The 22,699-nt window shown below is 44.5% G+C and overlaps 2 protein-coding genes across 3 annotated transcripts; one reads left to right on the top strand and one right to left on the bottom strand.

Moving 5' to 3' along the window:
- The first annotated feature begins 135 nt into the window (after positions 1-135).
- ATP5PD (ATP synthase peripheral stalk subunit d) lies at positions 136-5,745 on the top strand. Of its 2 annotated transcripts, none has more exons than XM_077833992.1 (6): positions 136-257; positions 1,123-1,253; positions 2,586-2,682; positions 3,958-4,029; positions 5,319-5,381; positions 5,533-5,745. In XM_077833992.1, exons 2-6 carry the CDS (start codon positions 1,132-1,134, stop codon positions 5,662-5,664), a joined length of 486 nt encoding a protein of 161 aa, XP_077690118.1. In that variant the 5' UTR covers positions 136-257; positions 1,123-1,131; the 3' UTR covers positions 5,665-5,745. The 2 variants fall into 2 exon arrangements, with proteins under 2 accessions (XP_077690118.1, XP_077690119.1); XM_077833993.1 differs by having other exon boundaries at positions 217-328.
- Positions 5,746-6,405: 660 nt separating this feature from the next.
- On the bottom strand, positions 6,406-15,624 carry LOC144274830 (5-hydroxytryptamine receptor 3A-like). The gene is made up of 8 exons (XM_077833925.1): positions 15,607-15,624; positions 14,403-14,447; positions 14,201-14,310; positions 13,038-13,207; positions 11,315-11,475; positions 7,702-7,912; positions 7,250-7,417; positions 6,406-6,768 (listed from the first exon to the last, which is right to left on the bottom strand). The coding sequence occupies exons 1-8, from the start codon at positions 15,622-15,624 to the stop codon at positions 6,530-6,532; spliced, it is 1,122 nt and encodes a 373-aa protein (XP_077690051.1). The 3' UTR covers positions 6,406-6,529.
- Between the last annotated feature and the right edge of the window lie 7,075 nt (positions 15,625-22,699).

Genomic DNA, 22,699 nt, shown 5'->3' with positions numbered 1-22,699 from the left:
GGGGGAACATGTCCCTGGAAAACGGGGAATTTTGGAGGCTGGCGGTTGAAATGAAGAGTAAACAGGAGGGGAAGAATTTTTTAAATTGCATTGGTGTTGAAAGAGCCGTTGATAATCATTTCCGGGTTGTCTAAGGCGGGGTGGGAGGAGAGTGCGGGAGAGTCCTTCCGGGGCCACTGGGCTATGATTGGTTGGCGTCGGACGGGGTTTCCGGAGGTTGCCTAGCAGGAGGGTGGTGGTGGTTGCGGTCGCTGAAGGTGAGACCAACCTGGGTGGTTTGGGTTGGGACGGAGACCCCGGCGCGGGCGGGCGGGCTCTGCCCAGCAAGGTGATGTCTCCCGCTGGCCTTGCGTGGTGAGGCGGGCGGGGATCCCTATGGTCCGCTAACGGTGGGGGTGGCATCCTCCTCCTCGCAGCGGGCGCTCGCATCCCGTCACCTCCCCCGTGCTATGCCGGGTTATGGGGGACGCGTGCCTGGGGGGGAGGGGTGAGTCGAGGAGCAATTTGTCCCCCGAGTCAAACCTCCGATGATGTCCTAGCTTGGCGTTAGAGGTGACTTCGTGGGGCTGGACTTGGTGGTCTGTTGTGGCCCCTTCCAGCCCTTGATCTGTATGATAATTCTGTTAAATCAATGTAGGGATCAGGAACAATCCAAGTTCCCATACCAAGAGCAGGGTGATGTCTGGAGCCTGACTCTGTGGCTAGGTAACCACACATGGGTGGTTATAATTCCAGTAACTGGGTGGAGTAGCCTTTACTTCGTCTTAAACAGTTTGATAGCGTTGCTGGGTGCTGCCATGATCCACTCTGGGGCTGAATGCATTTGAGTCCTGTTGAAACGAACTCTATATATCTTATCTAGCTAAGCGAAGTACTGTGGTGCTCAGTTATTGCTTGTAAAGTGCTTCCCTCTTCTCAGCAACATGAGGAATGTGAAGTGTTGTTATAAGCATTACTCTTGGTGTGCTAGTTAGTAGAATGAGTGCAATTGCAGCAAAGAGATAGCTGAAGTGAAGTTTCAGTTGATGAAATACCCAGACTTTTACATTGATAAAAATAAACGTGCCTGTTCTTCAGAATTCCTCTTAAAATTTAAGTTTCTCTGCTGTTTTATTTTTCTAGAACACAAAAATGGCAGGTCGAAGGGCTACTCTGAAAGCGATTGACTGGATGGCATTTGCAGAGAGAGTGCCTCCCAATCAGAGAGCTATGTTTAATGCCCTGAAAACACGCAGCGATGCACTTTCAGCCAAGTGAGTATATTTCAGTGTGAAAAGGTTGCTCTGGTGAGAAGGCAGTGGCATTAGCAATTCAGCACTGGCAGTCGGTGTGTAAAGTGGCATTCTCATAACTGTGTGCCTGCCATAAGGATGTTAAAATGAGTCTTAATTCCTCACGATAAAGCCTGCCTTTTTTTTTTTTTTTTTTAACAGCCAAATTCTGCTCTTTCTTGATCTTCTCCATAGTGCTACAGTCAACTATAATGTTAGTGGGAGTTCTGAGAGAGGTTACATTTGGTCTGATCAAAAAAGTCTTTTAAAAAGTGTTCGATTAGCAAGATTTGGCAGCAATAAACAATAGTGAATCCTATTGGACATTAGATTTGCTATTGCTTGATGCACATGTTGTTTGCCATGGCAGCTAAGACTTTGGCCTACACTTAAAATTTATACCTGCATTGTTATGTCGTTCAGGCATGTGAAAAATACACCACCCCCAATGACATAGCTAGGCTGACAAAACCCTCAGTGTAGATACAGCTATGCTGACTGAAGAGGCCTTTTGTCAGCATTGCTAGCATCGCTGTGGGAGGTGTGTTCCTGTGCTGGCAAAAAAACCTTCTTTTGTTTGTGTATATTGTGTTTACACTGGTCTATGCCAGAAGTGTTGTGCCCGCACAGGTTCTGTAGTGCTAGGTGGCGAGTTCTATGATCCCCCTCCCTCCACAGCCCTTCCTGTCCCCAAACTTCATTCCAGAGCCCGCAGCCCCCACCCCCTCCTGCACACCCACCCCCTATTCCAGCCCGGAGCCTGCACCCAGCACCCAAACTCCATCCTAGAACTTGTACCCCCACCCCGTTCCCACACACCCTCTCCAGCCCCCAAACTGCCTCCCAGAGCCTTAGGCAGATGGGGGGCAGAGTTTGGGGGGGCAGGCTCTGGGCGTTCTGGGCACCACCAACATTTCTACAAACTGTTACCCCTCTCTGTAGTGTAGATACAGCTAAAATACCATTGCTTTTTTTTTTTTAAACCCTTTGTCGGCCTTACAAAACTATAATGAAAACTAACCATCCCATTCACAAACTCTCCTTGCCTGCTTGTTCATGATGAAAAAACTGAGAGTATTGTACTTGCCAATCCACCAAAGTGCGTGTGTGTGTGGGGGGGGAGGGCAAATGTAGGCATGTAGAATTTTGTGTGGCTGCTTTATTGCCTTTCCATGTTAATGATGAGTCTGAAAATATTGGCAACTAAAATTAGCATAGTTGCTACCCTGGGGCCTGATAATGGGCGGGGCAATGGAGACTGCAGAGTTGCTCGGTGTGGAACTTGCTATCAGCTGTTCTGCTCCACCTGTACAGGTTGACCTCCTTGCCAGAGAAGCCCCCCGCTATTGACTGGGTTTATTACAAGACTGCAGTTGCTAAGGCTGGCATGGTGGATGAGTTTGAAAAGAAGGTGAGATTCTCGTCCTCAATTAGATGTTGCTGCTGATTTGAAATCCAAGTGGAGGCTGCTCATATCTGATGTACAAGACATAGAACTCTGAACTTTTCCTCTAGCAGGCTGGTAGGTGAGATTATTAGGAGGTATTGGCCCAGATCCTGTGCTGTGGTGTGCAGCTGCTTTGCATCACACTGCTAGCACAAAGCAGCCCAAAAGCTAGCATAACTAAAAATAGGAAGGGTCATTTTAGAGGAGGGGGATCCTCCAGTGGTATAAAGCTAATGCTTTTTCTCTTGCAGCCTGCATAGGTTTTCCTGGCTGTAGGTGTAGAAGTGGCCAGAGGAAAGAGTATATGGTCAGAATTTCCCTATTCTCTGCTGATTCCCAACTGCTGTATTAGCCTCTTGAGACTTTTAGTAGTCTGCATAATTTAGAGCAGTGTGATGTATGCTCTGATACTTGCCTGCATGCAGCTGCTCCAGTATCAGGAGTGAAAAGGGCCACCTTTGTACACCTCCATTACATTCTGAGCTGTGCTGTGTTCTCCTTGGCTGTAGCCAAGGACCTGGTCCAGAAGCCTACTGGAGTAAAATTTTGCAAATACTATTGAATCACGTGTGATGGCTTGAGAAATAACTCTGTGCTGTCTGGGGAGAGACTGTTCAAACATCCCTTCAACCCTTGCCACTGAAGGGCAGGAAGTAAAAAGCACTGTTAACACCCCGAAGTGGTGTGGTAATAACAATAATCCTTTGAAGTTAACCTTTTTTTATAAATGGGCATTGGGCAAATAATCAATAATCACATAGGGGATTGGTGTCCGAGCTGGAATTAGAATGTAGCAGTTCTTAGCTTCTGGTCCTGTGCTCAGTCCATAAGGACCCACTGACCTTTAGAGGAATTCGGGAGCTTCTTTTACATCTGTATAACTTGACTTGGTTTGTGGGACAAGATAGTAACCCTTTGGCATTAGATTGTTGGTGCTGTATGGAAGCATTAACATGTTTTGGCTTTGTACAAGACTACGACAGTGACAATGCAGTGCTGAGTATGTTATGTACATATGAGAGCCAGCTAACGCTATTTGTGAAGCTGGCATCAAGTTGAGTTGATAGGTGTTGATTCCTACTACAGGAAGCCAGTTCACTTGGAAGGGTCTGAGAGTGTTTTTGGGGAGACCAAAGAGCACTAGTCTGGCTACTGGGGAAATATTAGCTCTGGGAGCATGCAGAGCTTTTAATAGTATTGAGAGGCAACACGTTTAGAATTTATTTTTTGAATTTACAGTACAGTGCACTAAAGGTTCCTGAGCCTGTGGACACACAAACAGACAAGATAAATGCCCAGGAACAGGAAGCTGTAAGTATTTAAAAACTCTTCCCTGCCACATAGTTTCTCTTTAATCTTTGTAGTGGTGTAGAATAATTCTGACTTGGAGTCTGCTGGTGGATAGTTGTGCTGAGGTACAGGAGCTGCAAGTCTGGGTTTGTGCATATAGGCATCTTTTGAGCATGAATAGGTTCTCTCTACCTATACATGGCCACACTTGGGGATTTAGAGTCTGGAACTGGATTGCAGTTCAGCTTGCTCTTCTGGTGTAATAAACTTGAAATTAGTGTAAGACAAAGGCAGCCAAACTCTGATCAACTGAGGAGCATATTGGCATCTTGTCAGCAGCCCAAAGGATGCACCTAAATTGCATAAAATAGGCCTGACTCCTTTTTAATGTGCAGTTGGAGTTCTTGGAGACTGCAGCGGTTAAGATGGAGCATTGCACAGTGTCACTTCAATTCTGTGGGTTCCTCCTCTGTCTGAAAGAGGAGGGTGGGTGTAACAAACTCCAGGGGTTGTACTCAGGTCATTGATGTTGTCTTTAGCCAGAGAATTTGTCAGCCTCAAGCTCCTTGTGGCTTCCTCTGTTACAGAATGTGTCTGCTTAAAAACTTCTAGATCACTAGAGTCTTGTAAACCCGCTGTTCAAAACAAGTTTGAACAAAGTGGCTTATATTAATTTTTTTAACACTTAGCAGCAGAGGCTGAAGCCTATGGCTTTGGGAGTTTACCTGACTTCAGATTCTCACTGCAATCCCTTTAAAAAGTGTTTGAATCTACATCCTAACCGATCAGTGCAACAAAGAATGGTAACTTCAAACCTCTCTCCATCTTTGCAGGCTTTGGGGGGCAAAATCACTTGTCTAGAAAATTACTTAGTAGGTGTTACTTGTAACAACTACTGATAACTAGCTTTTTTCTTTTGTAATAAAAAAACAATCTGTTTCTTCAGTTTCTTTTGTGCTTTTGAAAATACTTTGGGGAAATGATTAAACTGACTATGCACTTAGTCAATTTCCCTCTTATATCTCACATAGCAACAGGGGACAGAGAACTTGTATTAGAAAACAAACATTTATTGTAAACCCACAAAAATGGCAAGGAGAATCAGGGGCAGATAAAGGGCTTGACATTACTTTTACCTGTTTTATTTAAAGCAGATGCTATTTTAAAGTCAGTGTCTCTTTAAGGAAGAGGTAAGACGAGAATGGTGACTCCCTTTCCCTGGCTAAAGTGAAATGGGATGAGAGTCACAGCTTCACTGCAGGAAACAATCTAGGATTAATGTGCTCACCAAATCCTTTGTTCTCTTGCAGGCTAAGAGTGCTGCTGAATATGTGCAGGCCTCTAAATCCCGTATTGTCCAGTATGAGAAACAGGTAAGTTTGGTGGGTTCTACCCTGTGAATTTCATGTTTAAGGCAGCTTGGTATGAAACCTTGTTTTAATTTTCTAATTGTACATCTAGTTTAATTTGAATGCTTGCTTACAACTGACTTTAACATTTTCTGGTCTCTCCTCCCACTTCAAGCTTGAGAAGTTCAGAACCATGATTCCATTTGATCAGATGACATTTGAGGACTTGAATGAGGTCTTCCCTGAAACCAAATTGGACAAGGAGAAATATCCATACTGGCCACACAAACCTATTGAAGACCTGTAAATCTGTCCAAAAGCAGTTTCTGGTGACTGTCAAATTCTCTAGAATCTTTTAAATAAAGTAATTGTAGAGGGCTTCACAAAAGTGTCTTTGTCTTGATCTCAAAACTAAACATTAAATCCACTAGGAGTTTTGGGTTTTTTTAAGTGAGTGATGAATGCTGTGAAGTAAGCAGGCAATTGGTTTTGGAGGCTCTGCACTCTTTACAGGGTGAGGATAGTTCCTGAAGGGGGACAGGATTGAGTCTTCCAAGCAGGATGCCAAGGGTTAGTGATTGTAGAATACTCTCCCTGTTCTTGCCGTTCAGATTAAACTTAAGGTTGTTCGGGTGACTGAGATCAACAGTTCAGCGAACCAAATGAGCAGCCCAGTATAAATTTCATCATTTTTCTGTATTACAAGCACAAGCATTTCTCTGTAACCTGTCCATGATACGCTCATTGGACCTGGTTAATGGTAGCCTGGACTCCTGTCACAGTTGGAGGAGCCTGTCTCATCCCATCAAGACCAGCACTAATCTAGTCCATTGTGTTATTTCATCTTTGCTTTGTTCCCCCCAGATCTCCATGTGTAGTTCAGCACTTTTGAGAGGTACAGCTAAGATGACTTACACCTACTCCAAAAATTCCCTGTCAGCTGGAACATTAGTTCCATGAATGTATTTTATTCAGGTAACTTATTTGCTGATGGGATGCCCTAGGTGTACACATTGCTTTACAAAGCACATGCAAGAACAAGGCTCCTGCCCTGCAGAGCTTGCACTGTTATTCAGACATGCAGTATACAGCTTAATTCAAGCATAAGAAGCAGGAAAACCTTCTTAGGGAGGTGGTTGAAGCAAGTATTAGAAAAGGCAATTAGCCCACATTTAACCACTCCATTGTACAATAATAATGATGATAAACAGTAGTGATAAAAGCAAATGACTGCAGAAAAACATCTTCTCCAGAGCTGACTCATACTCCTGTAGCTCTGCCTGGGTCCCAATTCGCTGCCCTTCCTCATTGATTCTTCCCGTAAGCATGGGTAGTTCTATATTTCCCTTTCCAAGTGGGTTTGAATCCCTCCTCTCCTCTTGTCCCATGGCCATCTCAGTCAGCGAATCTCCTACAATGGGCAGAACAGCAGCCAAAAGTAAATATACATAAGGGTAAATTGTGGACAAGAGCTGAGGCCTGCATGATGCTAAACTTGACTTTATTTGCTTGATAGTTTTTATTAAAATTTCATACATTTTTCCATCAGAAAATCTCAGGGACTGTTCTTGCTGAATGGGCTTGTGGGGCTGGCCAGAGTTGATGGACTCTGTGTGGGGCTAGGTTTACAGCTGAGCCTCCATAAATAACAAAGGTGCAGCTCTTTTGTGTGTATGTAAATATATTTCATTAGTATAATATATGCACCTTGATGACATTGAGAGGTAGGTATCTTAACTGTGTGTGAATGTATAATCAAATGTGGCCTGAAACACAATGGACTTGGGTTCTAAGCCTGCTAGCATGATTGATTTCCAGAGATAAGGGGCTCCATACTGACAGAACCCTGACACTGGATACGGATATTCAAATGGAGGTAACCAAACACCAACCCTGCTTGCTTAGGAGCTTTCTGGATGATGTTCTATCTTGCTCGTGGCATCTCAGCAGTTTCATAGCCTTGAGGAAAGGGTGGAGGGGTTTCTTCTTCAGCTGCATTAATAGGCAGGTCTCCAATACACCCATAATCATTAGGACAAAGACACCTATGAAAAACATCACTGCAAAACAAGACCAAGACAATGTGCTTGATAAACTCTCTGCCTTTCCTTCCTCTAGATCCATGGTTCTTTCTACTGTGGGCTTCTGTTCAAAGAAGAAATATAGTGCCCCAAGTCTAGAAACTGCTCTGAATAGGGACTTATAGTATTACAGCTCTACTGCAGTGGCTACGTGTTCCTCTTCTTACTATCTCTGAATAGGTGGCATGTTTGTATTCTGCTCTCTTCCTTATATCCAGTGCATGTCGAATATAAAGTGACTTTTACTCAATAAAGACAAGTACCTATTATGGGTGGGTCATCGGAAGAAGTGGGAAGAATGTCCTTAAGAATCAGAGCTAACACAGACTCTCCAATGATGAGTGACAGCTGGAAGCTGATCTTGTCCCCAAAAGAGCTCGCACTGAACAAAATAGTCATATCCAGTAAGTAGAGAGCACATGTTGGGAAGATAAGGTTCAAAACGTATAAAATGGGTCGTCTTTTCATGGAGATCTGGAGGGAACAAGGCAAACATGAAATAACAGAATGGCCTGGATTAGTGCTGGTTTTGATGGGATAAGACAGATGCCTCTAACTGTGAAGATAAGAATGGTCGTAGTGGGTCAGACCAAAGGACCATCTAGCCCCCCATATCCTGTCTTCTGACAGTGGCCAGTGCCAGGTGCCCCAGAGGGAATGACAGAACAGGTAATCATCAAGTGATCCATCCCCTGTTGCCCATTCCCAGCTTCTGGCAAACAGAGGCTAGGGACACCATCCCTGCCCATCCTGGCTAATAGCCATTGATGGACCTAGTCTACATTATCTTATCTATTTTTTTTAACTGTGTTATGGTCTTGGCCTTCACAACATCCCCTGGCAAGGAGTTTTTCACAGGTTGACTGTGCGCTGTGTGAAAAAATACTTCCTCTTGTTTGTTTTAAACCTGCTGTTTCATTGGGTGACCCCTAGTTCTTGTTATGAGAAGGAGTAAAGAACACTTCCTAATTTACTTTCTCCACACCAGTCATGGTTTTATAGACCTGTATCATATTCCCCCCTTAGTCGTCTCTTTTCCAAACTGGAAAGTCCCAGCCTTATTAATCTCTCCCCACATGGAAGCCGTTCCATGCCCCTAATCATTTTGTTGCCCTCTGAACGTTTTCCAATTCCAATATATCTTTTTTGAGATGGAGTGACCACATCTTCACGCAGTATTTAAGACGGAGGTGAGCAAACTACGGCCCATGGGACAATCCTGCCCGGCCCATGGGACAACCCTGCCCGGCCCTTGAGCTCCCAGCCGGGGAGGCTAGTTCCTGGCCCCTCCCCTGCTCGCCCCCGCAGTCTCAGCTCGCAGTGCTGCCAGCGTGGGAGGGGGCTGCACTGCAGGGGAGAGCAGGAAGGGAGGCTCGCCTGCAGCCACAGGGGAGCAGGCGGGTGGCGAGGGCGAAGCACCGGGCAGCTGTGCAGCCAGCTGGAGAGAAGCGGCACTTTGAAGGGGAAACTGCCACTTCTCTCCGGCTGTGTGGCTGCCCTTGCTCCTCCTGAGTCCTCCGCCCATGTTTGCAGGGCTGCATTCTGAAAGGGGCTTTAGAGGGGGGCCTGTCAGGGGGTGGGGGTGTGGATAGGGGTCAGGGAAGTCAGGGGATGGAGCAAGGGGGGTTGGATGGGGGTGGGGTCCTGGGGGAGTGGTTAGGGGCAGGGGGTCCCAGGAGGGGGTGGTCAGGGGACAAGGAGTTGGGGGGGTTGGGTGGGTCAGGGTTCTGAGGGGGGCAGTCAGGGGGTGGGAAGTGGGACAGGATGGATAGGGTTAGGGTTTGGGGAGGCACAGCCTTCCCTACCCGGCCCTCTATACCATTTTGGAACCCCGATGTGGCCCTCAGGCCAAAAAGTTTGCCCACCCCTGATTTAAGATGTGGGCAAACCATGGATTTATATAGAGGCAATATGATATTTTCTGTCTTGTCTTATCTATCCCTTGCTTAATGATTTCCCAACATTCTGTTCGCTTTTTGAACTGCTGATGCCCATTGAATGGATGTTTTCAGAGAACTATCCACAATGACTCCAAGATCTTTCTTGAGTGGTAACAGCTAATTTAGACCCCATCATTTTATATGTATAATTGGGATTGTTTTCCAATGTGCATTACTTTGCATTTGTCAACATTGAATTTCATCTGCCATTTTGTTGCCCAGTCACCCTGTTTTGTGAGATCCTTTTCTAGTTCTTTGAACTCTGCTTGGAACTTAACTATCTTGAGTAGTTGGTATCATCTGCAAATTTTGCCACCTCACTGTTTACCCCTTTTTTCAGATCATATATGAATATGTTGAATAGGACTGGTCTCAGTACAGATTCCTGGGGGACACCTCAATTTACCTCTCTCCATTCTGAAAACTGACCCTTTATTCCTAACCTTTGTGTCCTATCTTTTAACCAGTTACTAGTCCATGAGGGGACCTTCCCTCTTATCCCATGACAGCTTAACTCTCTAACTGTGGTTGGAATCCAGGCTACCACTATCAACTCAAAGGAGGGAAGAGGCCCCAGTGGGCTTCCCATCCTCTAGTGCAGCCCAAGTTTCAAATGCCAGCCTTAAACACTTGCCCTCATCCTGTCCCCGGCTTTCTTTCCTTCCTTGCTTACCTTCATTTCCTCCTTGCTAACCCCAATTTCCCCTCCGCTCATAGTCTGACCCTTCTTCCACCTGTCCTGTTAGCTCTTCCTTACCTGCCCATCTCTTTCTACCACCTACTTCCAGCCACTTCACCTAACCCCCTTTGCCCTCATTTTGGGTCGAGCCCTTGGTTCTTCTCTTGCTCCACTCTTGCTATTTTCCTGCTGGTATTCTCTGTATGAATATTCATGCACATGTGCCCATTGAATACCTATGCCCTCACATGTCTGGTTTTTTTTCTTCTACTCCCCTAAACACACACGCTAAAACTGGAGCGGACAAAAAGGTCCATCTAGTGCAGTGAGCTGTCTTAGAGTGGCCTATAGTAGATCTCACAGGAAGAGGAAACTGCCTTAGACCACATCCTCAGCTGGTATAAATCAGGGTAGCTCCATTGATGTCAGTGGAGCTATAGCAGTTTGTACCTACTGAGGATCTGGCCCCAGGATTGTGGTGTTCTATAGCATGAAAATATGTTTTTGTTACCAGCTATGAAGGAATCCAGTGACTTGCCAGCATTAGTGTCTGACCCCATATGCTCCTATGAGAGCTGTACTGTAAAGCATGATCTGGCTTTGGTTCCACCCTCTTTTTGGCCTTGTCTCCTGCACTGTTAGGTGAGAGATGCTAGGAATGTGGCAGTGGAACTAGCATGAGTTGTCTTGGGCACATGTGCTTCTGGATTTGTGAGACTGCTGTAGTTCTCCCATTTAGACATGGGAGTTATGTATCTCCCCCATGAACTCCTTGTAGAATGCAGCACTTGGCATGAGCAGCAAATTCAGCTCTTTCTTGATTTAGCTCAACAGATCTACATTGTAGGGTTCAGGCAGGCCTGGCACAATACTCTGACCCTGCAGAGGTGCCACATTCTGAGACCTCCATTTAGAGGTACAGTAAGTAACTTTCATTTTTATCAGATCATTGTGTTTTGAGATTTTAAACTCTCACAAAGTTGCTAAGGTAGCAATACTAAGCCTTGGACATAAGTAAATAATCTGTATTTTGCTGGACCTTTTGTTAAAATACCTATAATTTATAAAGCTCTTTGCCTGGTGAGGGAAATGTGTATTTGTAATTGTGGGGGTTAGTCCTTTAAAGATGACTAGATTTTGCTTGGGTTGTGTTTTTAGTTTTTGTAGGTGAGCCCTGATGTTCTGAAGGGTGTGTTTTTGGTAAGTCAATGAATGAATGAAATATATAGTGTGTGAAATGCACTGATGATGCAATACCTCATAGGTGATCACAGCAAACTCCTCCTCCTCCAATGACTCTGTGTGTTGTATGATGTTTATGTTCATGAACTTCCATTCTCCATTGGTCAGGTGATAAAGTTGGCTTTGTTTATTCGCCTCTTCTGTTGTCTGACTGGACAGGAGTATAATGTCTGTTTCTGTTTGAAGAAAGAAAATGAGGACAGAGTGGTTTAAAGGTGGTTCCTTTCTCAGTGCAGGGAGTTCAGATCTGCTGCCATAGTCCAGGTGTGTATTCAGAAGAAGGGAAGAGAAGGTTAAGATCCCCCTGGTGGGAAAATTATATCTCTTGCCCAAAACAGAACTAGTCATGTACTTGGAGCTTGATTCTTACTCCAGGATAAACTGGCAATAACTTCATTGAAATCAATGGACTTATATCAGTCTGAGATCAGAATCTGGCCCAGTGGTCACTACTTAAATGGGAACAAATGTCTGCTGACAGTAGGAGTTTCATAACTCCATTGGTCTTGGATACTTGGTTGAATTCTGTCTCCCATCTTATGGCCTGGATCCAAATCCTATTGAAGTCAGTGGGAGTCTTTCCACTGACTTCAGTGAGCTTTAGATCAAGCATTTGGAGGAGCAGTTGGCAGTGTCTGTCTCTTCCCTGTGCTTCCATAAATACTTAGGAGTAGCTACTATCTGGCCCTCTTCTGCACAGACTCACTATTGCAAGCACATTCCTTTAGCTACAGAAGGATGATCCTTAAGGTGGCAATTGTGCAAATGGAGCATTTTCTTGGGAAAAATATCGAGGTCTCGATACCGACATGACTAGCCCCCTTCCCTGGAATGTTTTACTCCCAGATGTGAACTGGGCGTGTTTACTACTTGCATTCCTAGCAAAGAATTTCCTCTTCCAATTGCGACTGGCTGACTTTCTGGAAGAGCTGCTTTAGCCAAACACAAGTTATTGGGCTCAATTCAGGGGTAACCGGGTGACATTTAATGGCCTGTGATACACAGAAGGTCAGATTAGATGATCTAATGATCCCTTCTGGCTTTAAAGTCTAGGAATGTCATGAAACATTTGATACCTTACTTTAACTAAGCTAATTGCTTTTCAAGTGAAACTGAGTTATTAGAATATTTGTAGCTAAATGGAAACCTGTGCTATGCAAACAATAAAAGATCATGCCTGAAAATAAGTCTTGCCTCTCCATTTCTGCGACTACCATGGGGATAAAATAAGAAAGAATGCAGCAGTCCAGACCCTAGATCTCTAGCCTGGAGCTCAGAGCTCTAAGTCTGGGTCCCATCCTGCAGCCCTTTCTCAGTCATGTGATTAGTCCTCTCAACTTCAGCCTCTGGAGTTCTATTTTTAATCTAGACCCTCATGCACATTTTAAGGACTAGACCTTGCAAACTCTTATACAAGTAATCCCTACTGCAGTCAGTGGGACTAATCATTTGACTAGATGACCACTCCTGGGAATAAAGGGTTTGCAGGGGCAGGTCCTGGATTCTTCCAGACATATATATATATATGAGACTCCATAGTGGGAGATCATGCTATGGCCCTGTTTTCACCTTGCGCCATAATTTTTTTTAACACAATGTACACTGTTGAGTAGTGAACATAAAAATGTCAATAGTCGCTCAGACCTGTGATCCATCTAGTCCATTGTCTAACTGGGGACAGGGGCCAGCACCAGTCAATCCAGTCTAGTTGTAAAAAAGTGAATAAGAATGGACATACCTGAATTCATAAATGAGGATATGCTCATGTTGCACGTTTGGGTGTCAAATGGAAACTGGTGCATCTCCAAGCTGCACGTTATGGTGACCTGTTGCTGTCGGGTTTTGCTAACGATGCCGTTGTGAGTGATGGACAGAAAGGGCCTGCTGAGCGATTTCTCTTCATCCACTCTGAAGGAACCAATGATTCAACAACAATGAAAAGTAAAATGACAAAACACTTGTTGCAGATCGAAGACAATATTTTATTTGCAAACTCGCTGTTAGTCTGACTTTGAATGGTCAGTGAACCTTACTACACACACAACAGGAAACAGAAGAGAAAGGATGAGTGACAGCGAGTAACAAGGGATGAGAGATTTAAAATAAACAGGAGAGGACAAAAAAGCTGTGGGAGGAGATAGGAGAGACGGGAAGAGAGAAAACAAACAGAGAAAGTCTGGGGCGCAGAGAAGGGCTGATAACCCCAATCTACACCAAGATTTGTAGTGCACCCCATTAGCGGGCTAGATGAGACAGAAAATACATTCAAGCATATATGAACCTCTTGCCCCATTGGACCAGGGACTGTTGGCCTAATTCTGATCTCACACAGCTTCTACCCCCTAACTATTGACGTTAGCTGAATTACTCCTGATTTCCACCATGTAAGTAAGAGCAGAATCAGGCCCTATGTCTTTATTTGTATCTTGTGCAGTGCTGAGCACACAGCTGCTTCTTAACAAATAATCATGAATAATTAACCATTTAGGGACAATACCAAATATCATAGTACAGTGGGCATCTCCTGGACTTCCAGAATAAAAAGTAACAGGAGCCTCTAAGATATACTGTTGGAGTCTGTCTCCTTTTGATTGGCTTCCCTGTCTGTCAGATTGTGCAGCCTATGGGAAAACTTTCTCTACTAGTGCCCCCTTGCTTCGGGACTAAAAATCCCCGTTTTATGTAATGAATGTTTTCTTACTGTAGCATGAGATCAGTTAATTGATTCTTAGCTATTTCGCACACCCCCACACACATACAATTCACCCAGCAAAACCTTTCCTTGTGTGAATAATCCTCACTCAGATGAGTTAGTCGCATTGATTTCAGTGGCTCCCATCATGTCCCTCATAATTACCCTTCTTACAGAAGCAAGTTGAAATCGGCCAAGGGGAGTCTTACTGTTCATAAATGATGATATATGGGGACCAAAATGTATCCACTGGCAGAACGAGGTTGGAAATGTTACAGAAATCCTGAGGATTCCAAGTCACAAAGACATTTTTCCACTTCTAGAGGAAAGAAAAATCACGGAATGGAAACAATTTCTGGACTCACAGCACACAGGAAATAGCTTTGATTTTACAGAAAAAAAATCTCTTACCATGGTCACTAAGAAATAGACAGTGACAGTTTGTAGCTTTTCAGTCTAGAGAAACGAAATGGGAAAGTGATTATCATGATTTCCTTAACTAAGGTAGGTACGGAGTTTGGGGGCTGTTCAGAAGGGTGTCAGAGATATGAGAAAATCAGGTCAAGCCAATAACTTACTGTTGTTGGTCTTACAAACTGGGGAGTAGATTGGGATGGTAAGATTCAATGTTTGGAAAAAATAGTTGCCTGATAGAGTACACCTCTCTATGCAAATCTGCGCTAGGAGAGGATCCAGAGCAGTAGAATGGGAGAAAAATTACAACATGGCTCAGGGAAATAGAGTCTTCAGACTCTGATCATAAGAATGACCCTACTGGGTCAGACCAAAGGTCCATCTAGCCCAGTATCCTGTCCTCCAACAGTGGCCAGTGCCAGGTGCCCCAGAGGGAATGAACAGAGCAGGTAATCATCAAGTGATCCATCCCCTGTCGCTCATTCCCAGCTTCTGACAAACAGGTTCTTGGTATATAAGGAGGGAAAAACCAAACAAGAACTGCACAAGTCCTTACTGACTCTCCCCGCTCCCCCCAACTCCACTTTGCTGTAACATCAGATAATAATGTGTGTTTCCTTCACCCAGGCTAAGCAGAGGGCGGTGTTTCCCTGGTAAGAGGTGCTTTTTATGCGTGTGCAGGAAACAGAAAAAGAAAGACGTTTTGATGAAATCCAAATCAAGGATCAAGTTCCTGAGTATTCTTGGACAACTTTGCATTACTTTGGCAACACAGTGTAGCTTAACAGGTCAATTAAAAAGTGGATAAGAGGCTGCTATAGAAATGAATCTTGCCCTGGACTTTGATCTTTTAGAGCTCATTTTAATGTGACACCTGTTCAACATGTTATCACTAAAACAGTTTTAAACAACTCTCACATTTGTGCGGATGTGACAAACTATTTTACACCTGGCACCTCCAAACATTGCTCTGGATTCTACTTTCAAACCACAGCCATGAAGTCTGGAGAAGGTCAGAAGAAGACCTAAGGTTTGGGTTCTACCTTTTCAGATCAGTAACAGTAACTGGGGTTACTCCTGATTTGTGCTGGTATGAGTGAGAGAAGTCATTCACTCACTTTAGGATCATCAGCTGCCTCAGTTTTTCAATCTCCACAATATTTCCTACTATACAGAATAATAAAGAGGTTTGTTTCCTTACCACTGAGAGGATGGACATCAATATAAATTGTACCTCCACTTTCAACGGCTCTTCCCAATTTTCCTTCGGTATTGTATGTAGTGCGGGTGCCTTTTCAGAGGAGATATTCAGGTACTGAAGAACGTCGTCGTATTTACAGAGCTGTTCTGGGGCAGCACCTGTGGAAATAAAATGAGTCTGGTTATGTCCAAATCATTTTATCAGAGCAATACTGGGCAGGATCTCAGCATACACCACGCAGCCAGCTTATGGAATAGGAATGCATCAGAGGATTAAAAGACATTGGGCTGTAGCTGCTAGAAAACCACTGTCAGATCTTTGTCCCCTTTCACACTGGCAGGACTAGGGTGCCCGTTTTAATCTTCCTCATACATGTATGAGAATATAAATTACTCAGGGGTTTTCCCCTGGTCCTACTATAATTTGACTTACCTGTTGCCAAAGGCAACGTGAGAATAGCTAAGAATGCTTCCCACATTGTTCCCCTTTTCCTAATGAGGCAAATGGTGAAGCTGAAGCTACAGCTAGTTGCCAGTGGCTATCAGCTGATATGCAGCTGGTGATTTGACATTAATCGGTGTAGGGAGGAAGCTTATGTAATTGAAGCCTTGTTTTTTTTATGAAAAATTCAGTGATAATGGCACAATGTACTCAGCTGGCTCTTGGGATCAGCTCGTCAAATTATTGTTAATGAATTGATGTTATGGGGCCAATGCTGTGGTAGGAATAATTTGCTTTAACCCCATCATATCACATCGTGTTCCCATTATGTCTCTGGCATTTAGGGCAGCAACGAAGCTCCTCCACTCCTGTCTGTTTCTGGCAAGTCTTTCAGTGGTTCCTCAGTTGTGCCCCAGGTTTCTCAGTCCAACTGCCACAGCTCTCTGCCATGTTGTTTTCGGGAGGCCTCGTTTTCGCTTTCCTTCAGGTGTCCATCTTAATGCTATTCTGGTGATGCAATCAGTTTCCATCCGAAGCACATGACCGATCCATCTCCAATGACTCCTAGCAATGATGGTGCTCAGATCCCCTTGGCTGCACTGAGTGAACAGGTCTTGGTTTGAGATTGTTCGGGGCCAAAAGATACGACGGATTTTTCTGAGGCGGGTTGTATGGAATGAAGATAGTTTGGACATGTCATGCTTTCTCATTCCCTAGCATTCTGCACTGTAAAGTAGTGTTGAAAGTACACAGCTCTGATAAATCTTGAGTTTGGTTTTGGTGTTGTATTTTGATGATTTCCAGACTGTATTTAAGCTCCTGAAGGTGTTCCTGACTATTGATTTTGTTTTGGATGTCATCGCTTGTTCCACCATCCTGGCTGATGGCGCTATCCAAGTATGTGAATGTTTCTACACTGGTGAGAACATGATCCTCTATCTGTACTGGTGATAGTGAGGTAATGTTAAAGGTCATGACAGCTGTCTCATTGCTGTTGATTTTCAATCCAATTTGCTGGCTGAACATGTTGAATCGAGTTGTTTTTTCTTGTATAGGGTGTTGGGTATGTGTTAGGAGAGCGAGATCATCTGCAAAGTCCAGGTCTTCAGGGGATGAGAAGGGTGTCCATTTAATACCTCTTGTCATGTTACTGTTGTATGCCACCTTACCCAGTCAATGGCAATGTTGGAGAGGCTTGTAGACATGATACACCCTTGATGTACTCCTGTTTTGACTTCAGAACTGATCAACGCTGTATGTAAAGTTGGAATAGAAGCTTTTGATTAAGTTGAGTTTACAGAGAGGGCTCCCATATGCTCACAGAATGTACCATAGGCTAGAGCTGTGAATGCTGTCAAAAGCCCACTCAGTCTATGAAGTTTATGTAGAGTTGCCGTTGCCATTCTAAGCATTGTTCTATTATGTTTCATAGAGTGAAGATCTGCTCTGTGCATCCACGCCCTTTCCGAAAACCGGCTTGCTCTTTTCTTAGAATGCTATCAATTGCCTCTGATATACACTGGACTATGAACTTGCACAATATCTTGCTTGGCACAGATAAGTGTGATACCAAGCCAGTTATTACAATCACTGAGAATTCCTTCCTTTGGTATCTTCACTATAACCCCACTGGTCCACACATCTGGCACTTTTCCCCCTTTCTGATGTAAATAGAGGGGCCAGGATAGATGCTGCTAACTCAGGGCATGGCTATACTGGAAACTTCAAAGCGCTGTCACGGGAATGCTTCCGCAGCAGCGCTTTGAAGTGCAAGTGTGATCGCACGCGAGCGCTAGGAGAGAGCTCTCCCAGCGCCCCGGTACTCCACCTCCACGAGGGGATTAGCTCCGAGCTCTCGGAGCCTGTTTACACTAGCGCTTTAAAGTACTCTGACTTGCTGCGCTCAGGGGGGTGATTTTTCACACCCCTGAGCCAGCAAGTTATAGCGCTATAAAATATAAGTGTAGCCAAGCCCTCAGGATTTACCTTGAACACTTCTGCATTCAAGTTATCCTTGCCAGGAGCTTTCCCATTTTTTAAGGATTTGATGGCTTGAATGATCTCTTCCTTAGTTGTGGTGTTGTGTTGATATCAAGAACTTCTTCTGCCTCCCGGATGTTTGTTTCCTCTTTAGGTGGCTCCCTGTTCAGCAATTCTCTGAAATGTTCTGTCCAGCGCATTTCTTGTTCTTTTTCTGTTGTCAGTAGGTGGCCTTGTTTGTCCCTGATGAGAGTGTTTGTTGGTCTCTATCATTTACCACTGATAAGCTGCATCATTTTGTAGACAGTTCCTTGTTCACCATGAGAAGCTGCATCCTCTGCTTGTGTTGCCAGCTGATCAATATAATGTCATTTCTCTGCTCCCACAAGGCCTTTGACCACCCAGTGTGCCTGGCTATACTGCTTGTGGTATTTATCCTTTAGCTTCTGGGATTTTGTGTCTAAAACTTTTTTCTTCAGAGCTCATCTGGTTTCTATGGCATTCCAAGTGCTGGGTGTAATCCACTCCTTTCTTCTCTTCTGCCTGTTGCCTAGACAGGCTTCACTGCTCTGTTTATAGATTGTTGTTACTTTGTCCCAGTTCTTGCTGATCTCCTTGTGATGTTACATCCCATATTCTTCATGGAAATATTGTTGTGATATGAACATGGCATAACTGAGATATGTTTTATGCACGATGGGTCATGTAAGGTATCTTTGGAAAGGTTATGATTTGCTGAATGTGATTATCCAATTTGTAAAAAGAAAAGGAGTACTTGTGGCACCTTAGAGACTAACCAATTTATTTGAGCATAAGCTTTCGTGAGCTACAGCTCACTTCATCGGATGCATACTGTGGAAAGTGTAGAAGATCTTTTTATATACACACAAAGCATGAAAAAATACCTCCTCCCACCCCACTCTCTTGCTGCTAATAGCTTATCTAAAGTGATTACTCTCCTTACAATGTGTATGATAATCAAGTTGGGCCATTTCCAGCACAAATCCAGGTTTTCTCACCCCCCCCCCCCCCGCCACACAAACCCACTCTCCTGCTGGTAATAGCTTATCTAAAGTGACCACTCTCCTTACAATGTGTATGATAATCAAGGTGGGCCATTTCCAGCACAAATCCAGGGTTTAACAAGAATGTTCGGGGGGGGGGGGGAGGAAAAAAACAAGGGGAAATAGGTTACCTATTTCCCCTTGTTTTTTTCCTACCTCCCCCCCCAGACTTTAGATAAGCTATTACCAGCAGGAGAGTGGGTTTGTGTGTGTGTAGGGGGGTGTGTGTGAGAAAACCTGGATTTGTGCTGGAAATGGCCCAGCTTGATTATCATACACATTGTAAGGAGAGTAATCACTTTAGATAAGCTATTAGCAGCAGGAGAGTGGGGTAGGAGGAGGTATTTTTTCATGCTTTGTGTGTATATAAAAAGATCTTCTACACTTTCCACAGTATGCATCCGATGAAGTGAGCTGTAGCTCACGAAAGCTTATGCTCAAATAAATTGGTTAGTCTCTAAGATGCCACAAGTACTCCTTTTCTTTTTGCGAATACAGACTAACACAGCTGTTACTCTGAAACCTATCCAATTTGTATACATGTATCATGTCTGTATCTGAATATTGACTATGTAACAGTTACAACTGTGTGTGTATTTGTGGGAACGCCCACCAGACAGCAGCCTCAATGGGCCATTAAGAAGAACAATAAGACTTGGCAGTTCCCCGGGGTTGCTGCTTTGACCGTACAGGGTCAGGTGATTGTGTCACCAGGTACTAGACACCCATCTTGGGCTTTCAGTGTTTTTCCATTAAGATGGGATGGGGGATCAGACTGGGAAACAAAAGATTCCCACCTTATGTTTAAGGCTGGGGAGTAAGTCAATCAGGACTCTTCTCCATTGCCTCCCCATCCAAGAAGGAAGATTGCTAAAAACACCTGAAGGGAAAGGCAGGATTAAGTCCAGGCTGAGATAGGGCTCCAGTCTGTAAAGACAAATAACTGGAACTCTAAGCTACAGAAACTCTGCAACCTGCCTAAAACAACATTTAGGGTGAGAAATTACATTTTGTAACCTGTTTCTTGAGTGTATTAAGCTTAGTTTCTGTGTTTTGTTTTATTTGCTCAGTAATCTGCTTTGTTCTGTTTGCTATCCCTTATAATCACTTAAAATTTACCTTTTGTAGTTAAACTTATTTCTTGTTTAGTTCAAAACCCATTTTGTGCAATTCATATCATGGGGAGACAAAAAAGCTGTGCATATCTCTTTCCACATTGAGGGAGAGGGCAAACTTTTATGAGCTTGTACTGTGCAGATCTTTCTATACAGAGCAAGACAATATTATTTTGGGTTTTATACCCCAAAGGAGGTGTGCACGTGAGTGCTGGCCATTCCCCTAGCTAAGCCCTCCCACACACAGCTGATTTCAGTCTGTGTCGGCAGCTGGGTGTGGCCTTACCTGTGTGTGTGCTGGAGAAGGCTTGAGAGCCTAGCACAGCAAGAACAGGGTGAGGAAACCCAGGCTGATGGAAAGGGCAGGCTCAGTGAGACCCCAGCACATCAGATGGCACCCCGAAAAGGGGGAGTCTAACCCGTGACCCTCCTCATCTGCATTCCCCTCCTCTTCATCAAGGTCTGCAAACACCTGAGACCTGTTCTTTAACTACAGAATGAAGGCTTTCTGTATTTTGGGGGACTTGAGCTTGACAACGTCATAACATCTATGTCCTTCTTCTGGTGGACCCACACATCTCAGTTTTAGCTTGATGGAATCTGTCACAAGGTGGTGGTCACTGCCAACATCTGCTCCCCTTTTCACTTTCACATCTGTCAGTGAGTGTCGCCATTTGTCATTGATCATCATATGGTCTCTTATGTCTGCCATTTGGGGAACACCATGTCAGCTTGTGAATTTCACGATGTTGAATTAGGGTTCTGCTGATGACTAGGTTGTTCATATTGCCTCTCTCTGTTTTCATTCATGGTGCCACACCCATGTCTTCCATTGCTCTGTTGTTGTTTGTGTTGTCCTTATCGACCTTGGCACTCAGGTCCGCCATGATGCTAGTTAGGTTGTGGCATGGTACTCTCTCTAACTCTGCCTGTAATGTAAGGTAGAATTTGTCTTTGCTTCTTCATCACTGTCATTTGTCAGAGCATAGCACTGAATCAGGGCAATATTATTGTGTTTCCCTTTCAGTTTGGCTCTCATAAGTCTGCTACTGATGGACTTCCACTCAAGCAGGGACTGCTTCACTCTCTTCTTCAAAAGGATGGCAACACCCTCATGGCGTTGTCTATCATCCCGTCCAGAATACAGCAAAGTTTCTCCGGAGGCTGTTGTTAATCTTCCTGATCCCGTCTATCTGCTCTTGCTGACAGCTGTAGATGTGTCAGCTGTAGAGTCTCATCTTGCTGTGACCTGAGCTAGCTTCCCTATTTCATACAATGTCCGTAAGTTCCAAAACCCAAGTTTGATTTTTGTCTTGGTGTTGAGCACTTCAGTCTTCATGCTAGTGGCTTCCTTTCGACTTTCACCACTAATCCCATAGCCCCCAGGCAAAAAGCAAAAAACCCTTATGCAGAGAGAAAAAAGGAAGGATTCAGCCTCACAAAGTGTAATGCTAAAAGCTTTAGTCCTTTAAGGGCCAAATCTTGTGCATTTTTATGTGTCGGGTTTAAATCTGATCCCCCTCCACTGACCTGCATGGGTTTTCTCTGGAAATGGAGTCCCTCTAAGTTTTCACTGGTCTGACAGAGCATCGTTTGGGGCTACACAGCCCAGTTAAGATTCTCTTTTCTCTCTCTGCATTCCTGTCCCCATATGTAGGCTGCTTGGGTCGGGGTGGGGGGGAATGAGTGACTCTGTGGTAGAAATTCTCCATTTTCTAAACCATCAGTCCTTTTACACATTCACTCCACCCTTATCTCTTTTACATTTTGTGGGGTGAACAGACAATTTCAGCACCTAGACATCATTCCCTAAAACTTCCTAGCCCTAATTCCCAGTGCGGGTTTGTCACTTCCCTTTATGTCACTTTCTTTATTTAAAAAATCCATCTAACTTCTACATGTCTACTGTGGTTGACCCCTGGGAGACTTTGGCAAGAGCTGGAGAAGCAACAGCAGGATATAGTTTCATCTCCGAAAGCGTTTAAGTCCATGGAGTTACATTAGGGGTGATTTGGCCGATGCATTATGTAGCCAATTAGTTCATTGTATCATTTAACTGTGTTATCTATTGTCATGGCAAACTCTTCTGTTAGTCCATACGTAATCAATGTGTGATAAACAGATATAGGTTGTAGGTATAGGTAGAGATACAAGTAAGATAGCATCATAGGAGTGTGAGACTGATAAGCAGTTAAGTGTGATAAGTGCAGGCCCATTGATATGGGGGGGGGGCAAAGGGGGCTATTGGCCAGGGGCCCAGGTGATTTAAAAGGGCTCAGAGGTCCCTGGCCTCTGCTGTGGTAGCCCCAGGCCCTTTTAAGTCGCCTAGGTGGGCCGCAGGGCACATAGGTATGTGAGACCACTCCGGGCCCCATGTTTTGGGGGGCCTCACGGACCTGCGTGGTGGTCCCGGAAGTGACTTGGGCCCCGCCCCACCTAGGTACGGCTCTGGCCCTGGGGCCCGGAATTTCTGTTGGTAGGCCTGGATGAGTG

Source organism: Eretmochelys imbricata, chromosome 14 (assembly GCF_965152235.1).
Source record: "Eretmochelys imbricata isolate rEreImb1 chromosome 14, rEreImb1.hap1, whole genome shotgun sequence".
NCBI lineage: Eukaryota > Metazoa > Chordata > Testudines > Cheloniidae > Eretmochelys > Eretmochelys imbricata.
This window is presented reverse-complemented; position numbering and strand designations above follow the sequence as displayed.

Excerpts from the sequence above, each read along its gene's own strand:
- LOC144274830 (XM_077833925.1), bottom strand. Across the intron at positions 13,208-14,200 it reads TATATCATCATTTATGAACA|AGTGGATGAAGAGAAATCGC; the intron begins GTAAGACTCCCC and ends TGGTTCCTTCAG. Across the intron at positions 7,913-11,314 it reads TTGCTGTGATCACCTATGAG|ATCTCCATGAAAAGACGACC; the intron begins GTATTGCATCAT and ends TGTTCCCTCCAG.
- ATP5PD (XM_077833992.1), top strand. The coding sequence starts at position 1,132 with ATGGCAGGTCGAAGGGCTACTCTGAAAGCGATTGACTGGATGGCATTT. Across the intron at positions 1,254-2,585 it reads AGCGATGCACTTTCAGCCAA|GTTGACCTCCTTGCCAGAGA; the intron begins GTGAGTATATTT and ends CCACCTGTACAG. Across the intron at positions 2,683-3,957 it reads TGGATGAGTTTGAAAAGAAG|TACAGTGCACTAAAGGTTCC; the intron begins GTGAGATTCTCG and ends TTGAATTTACAG.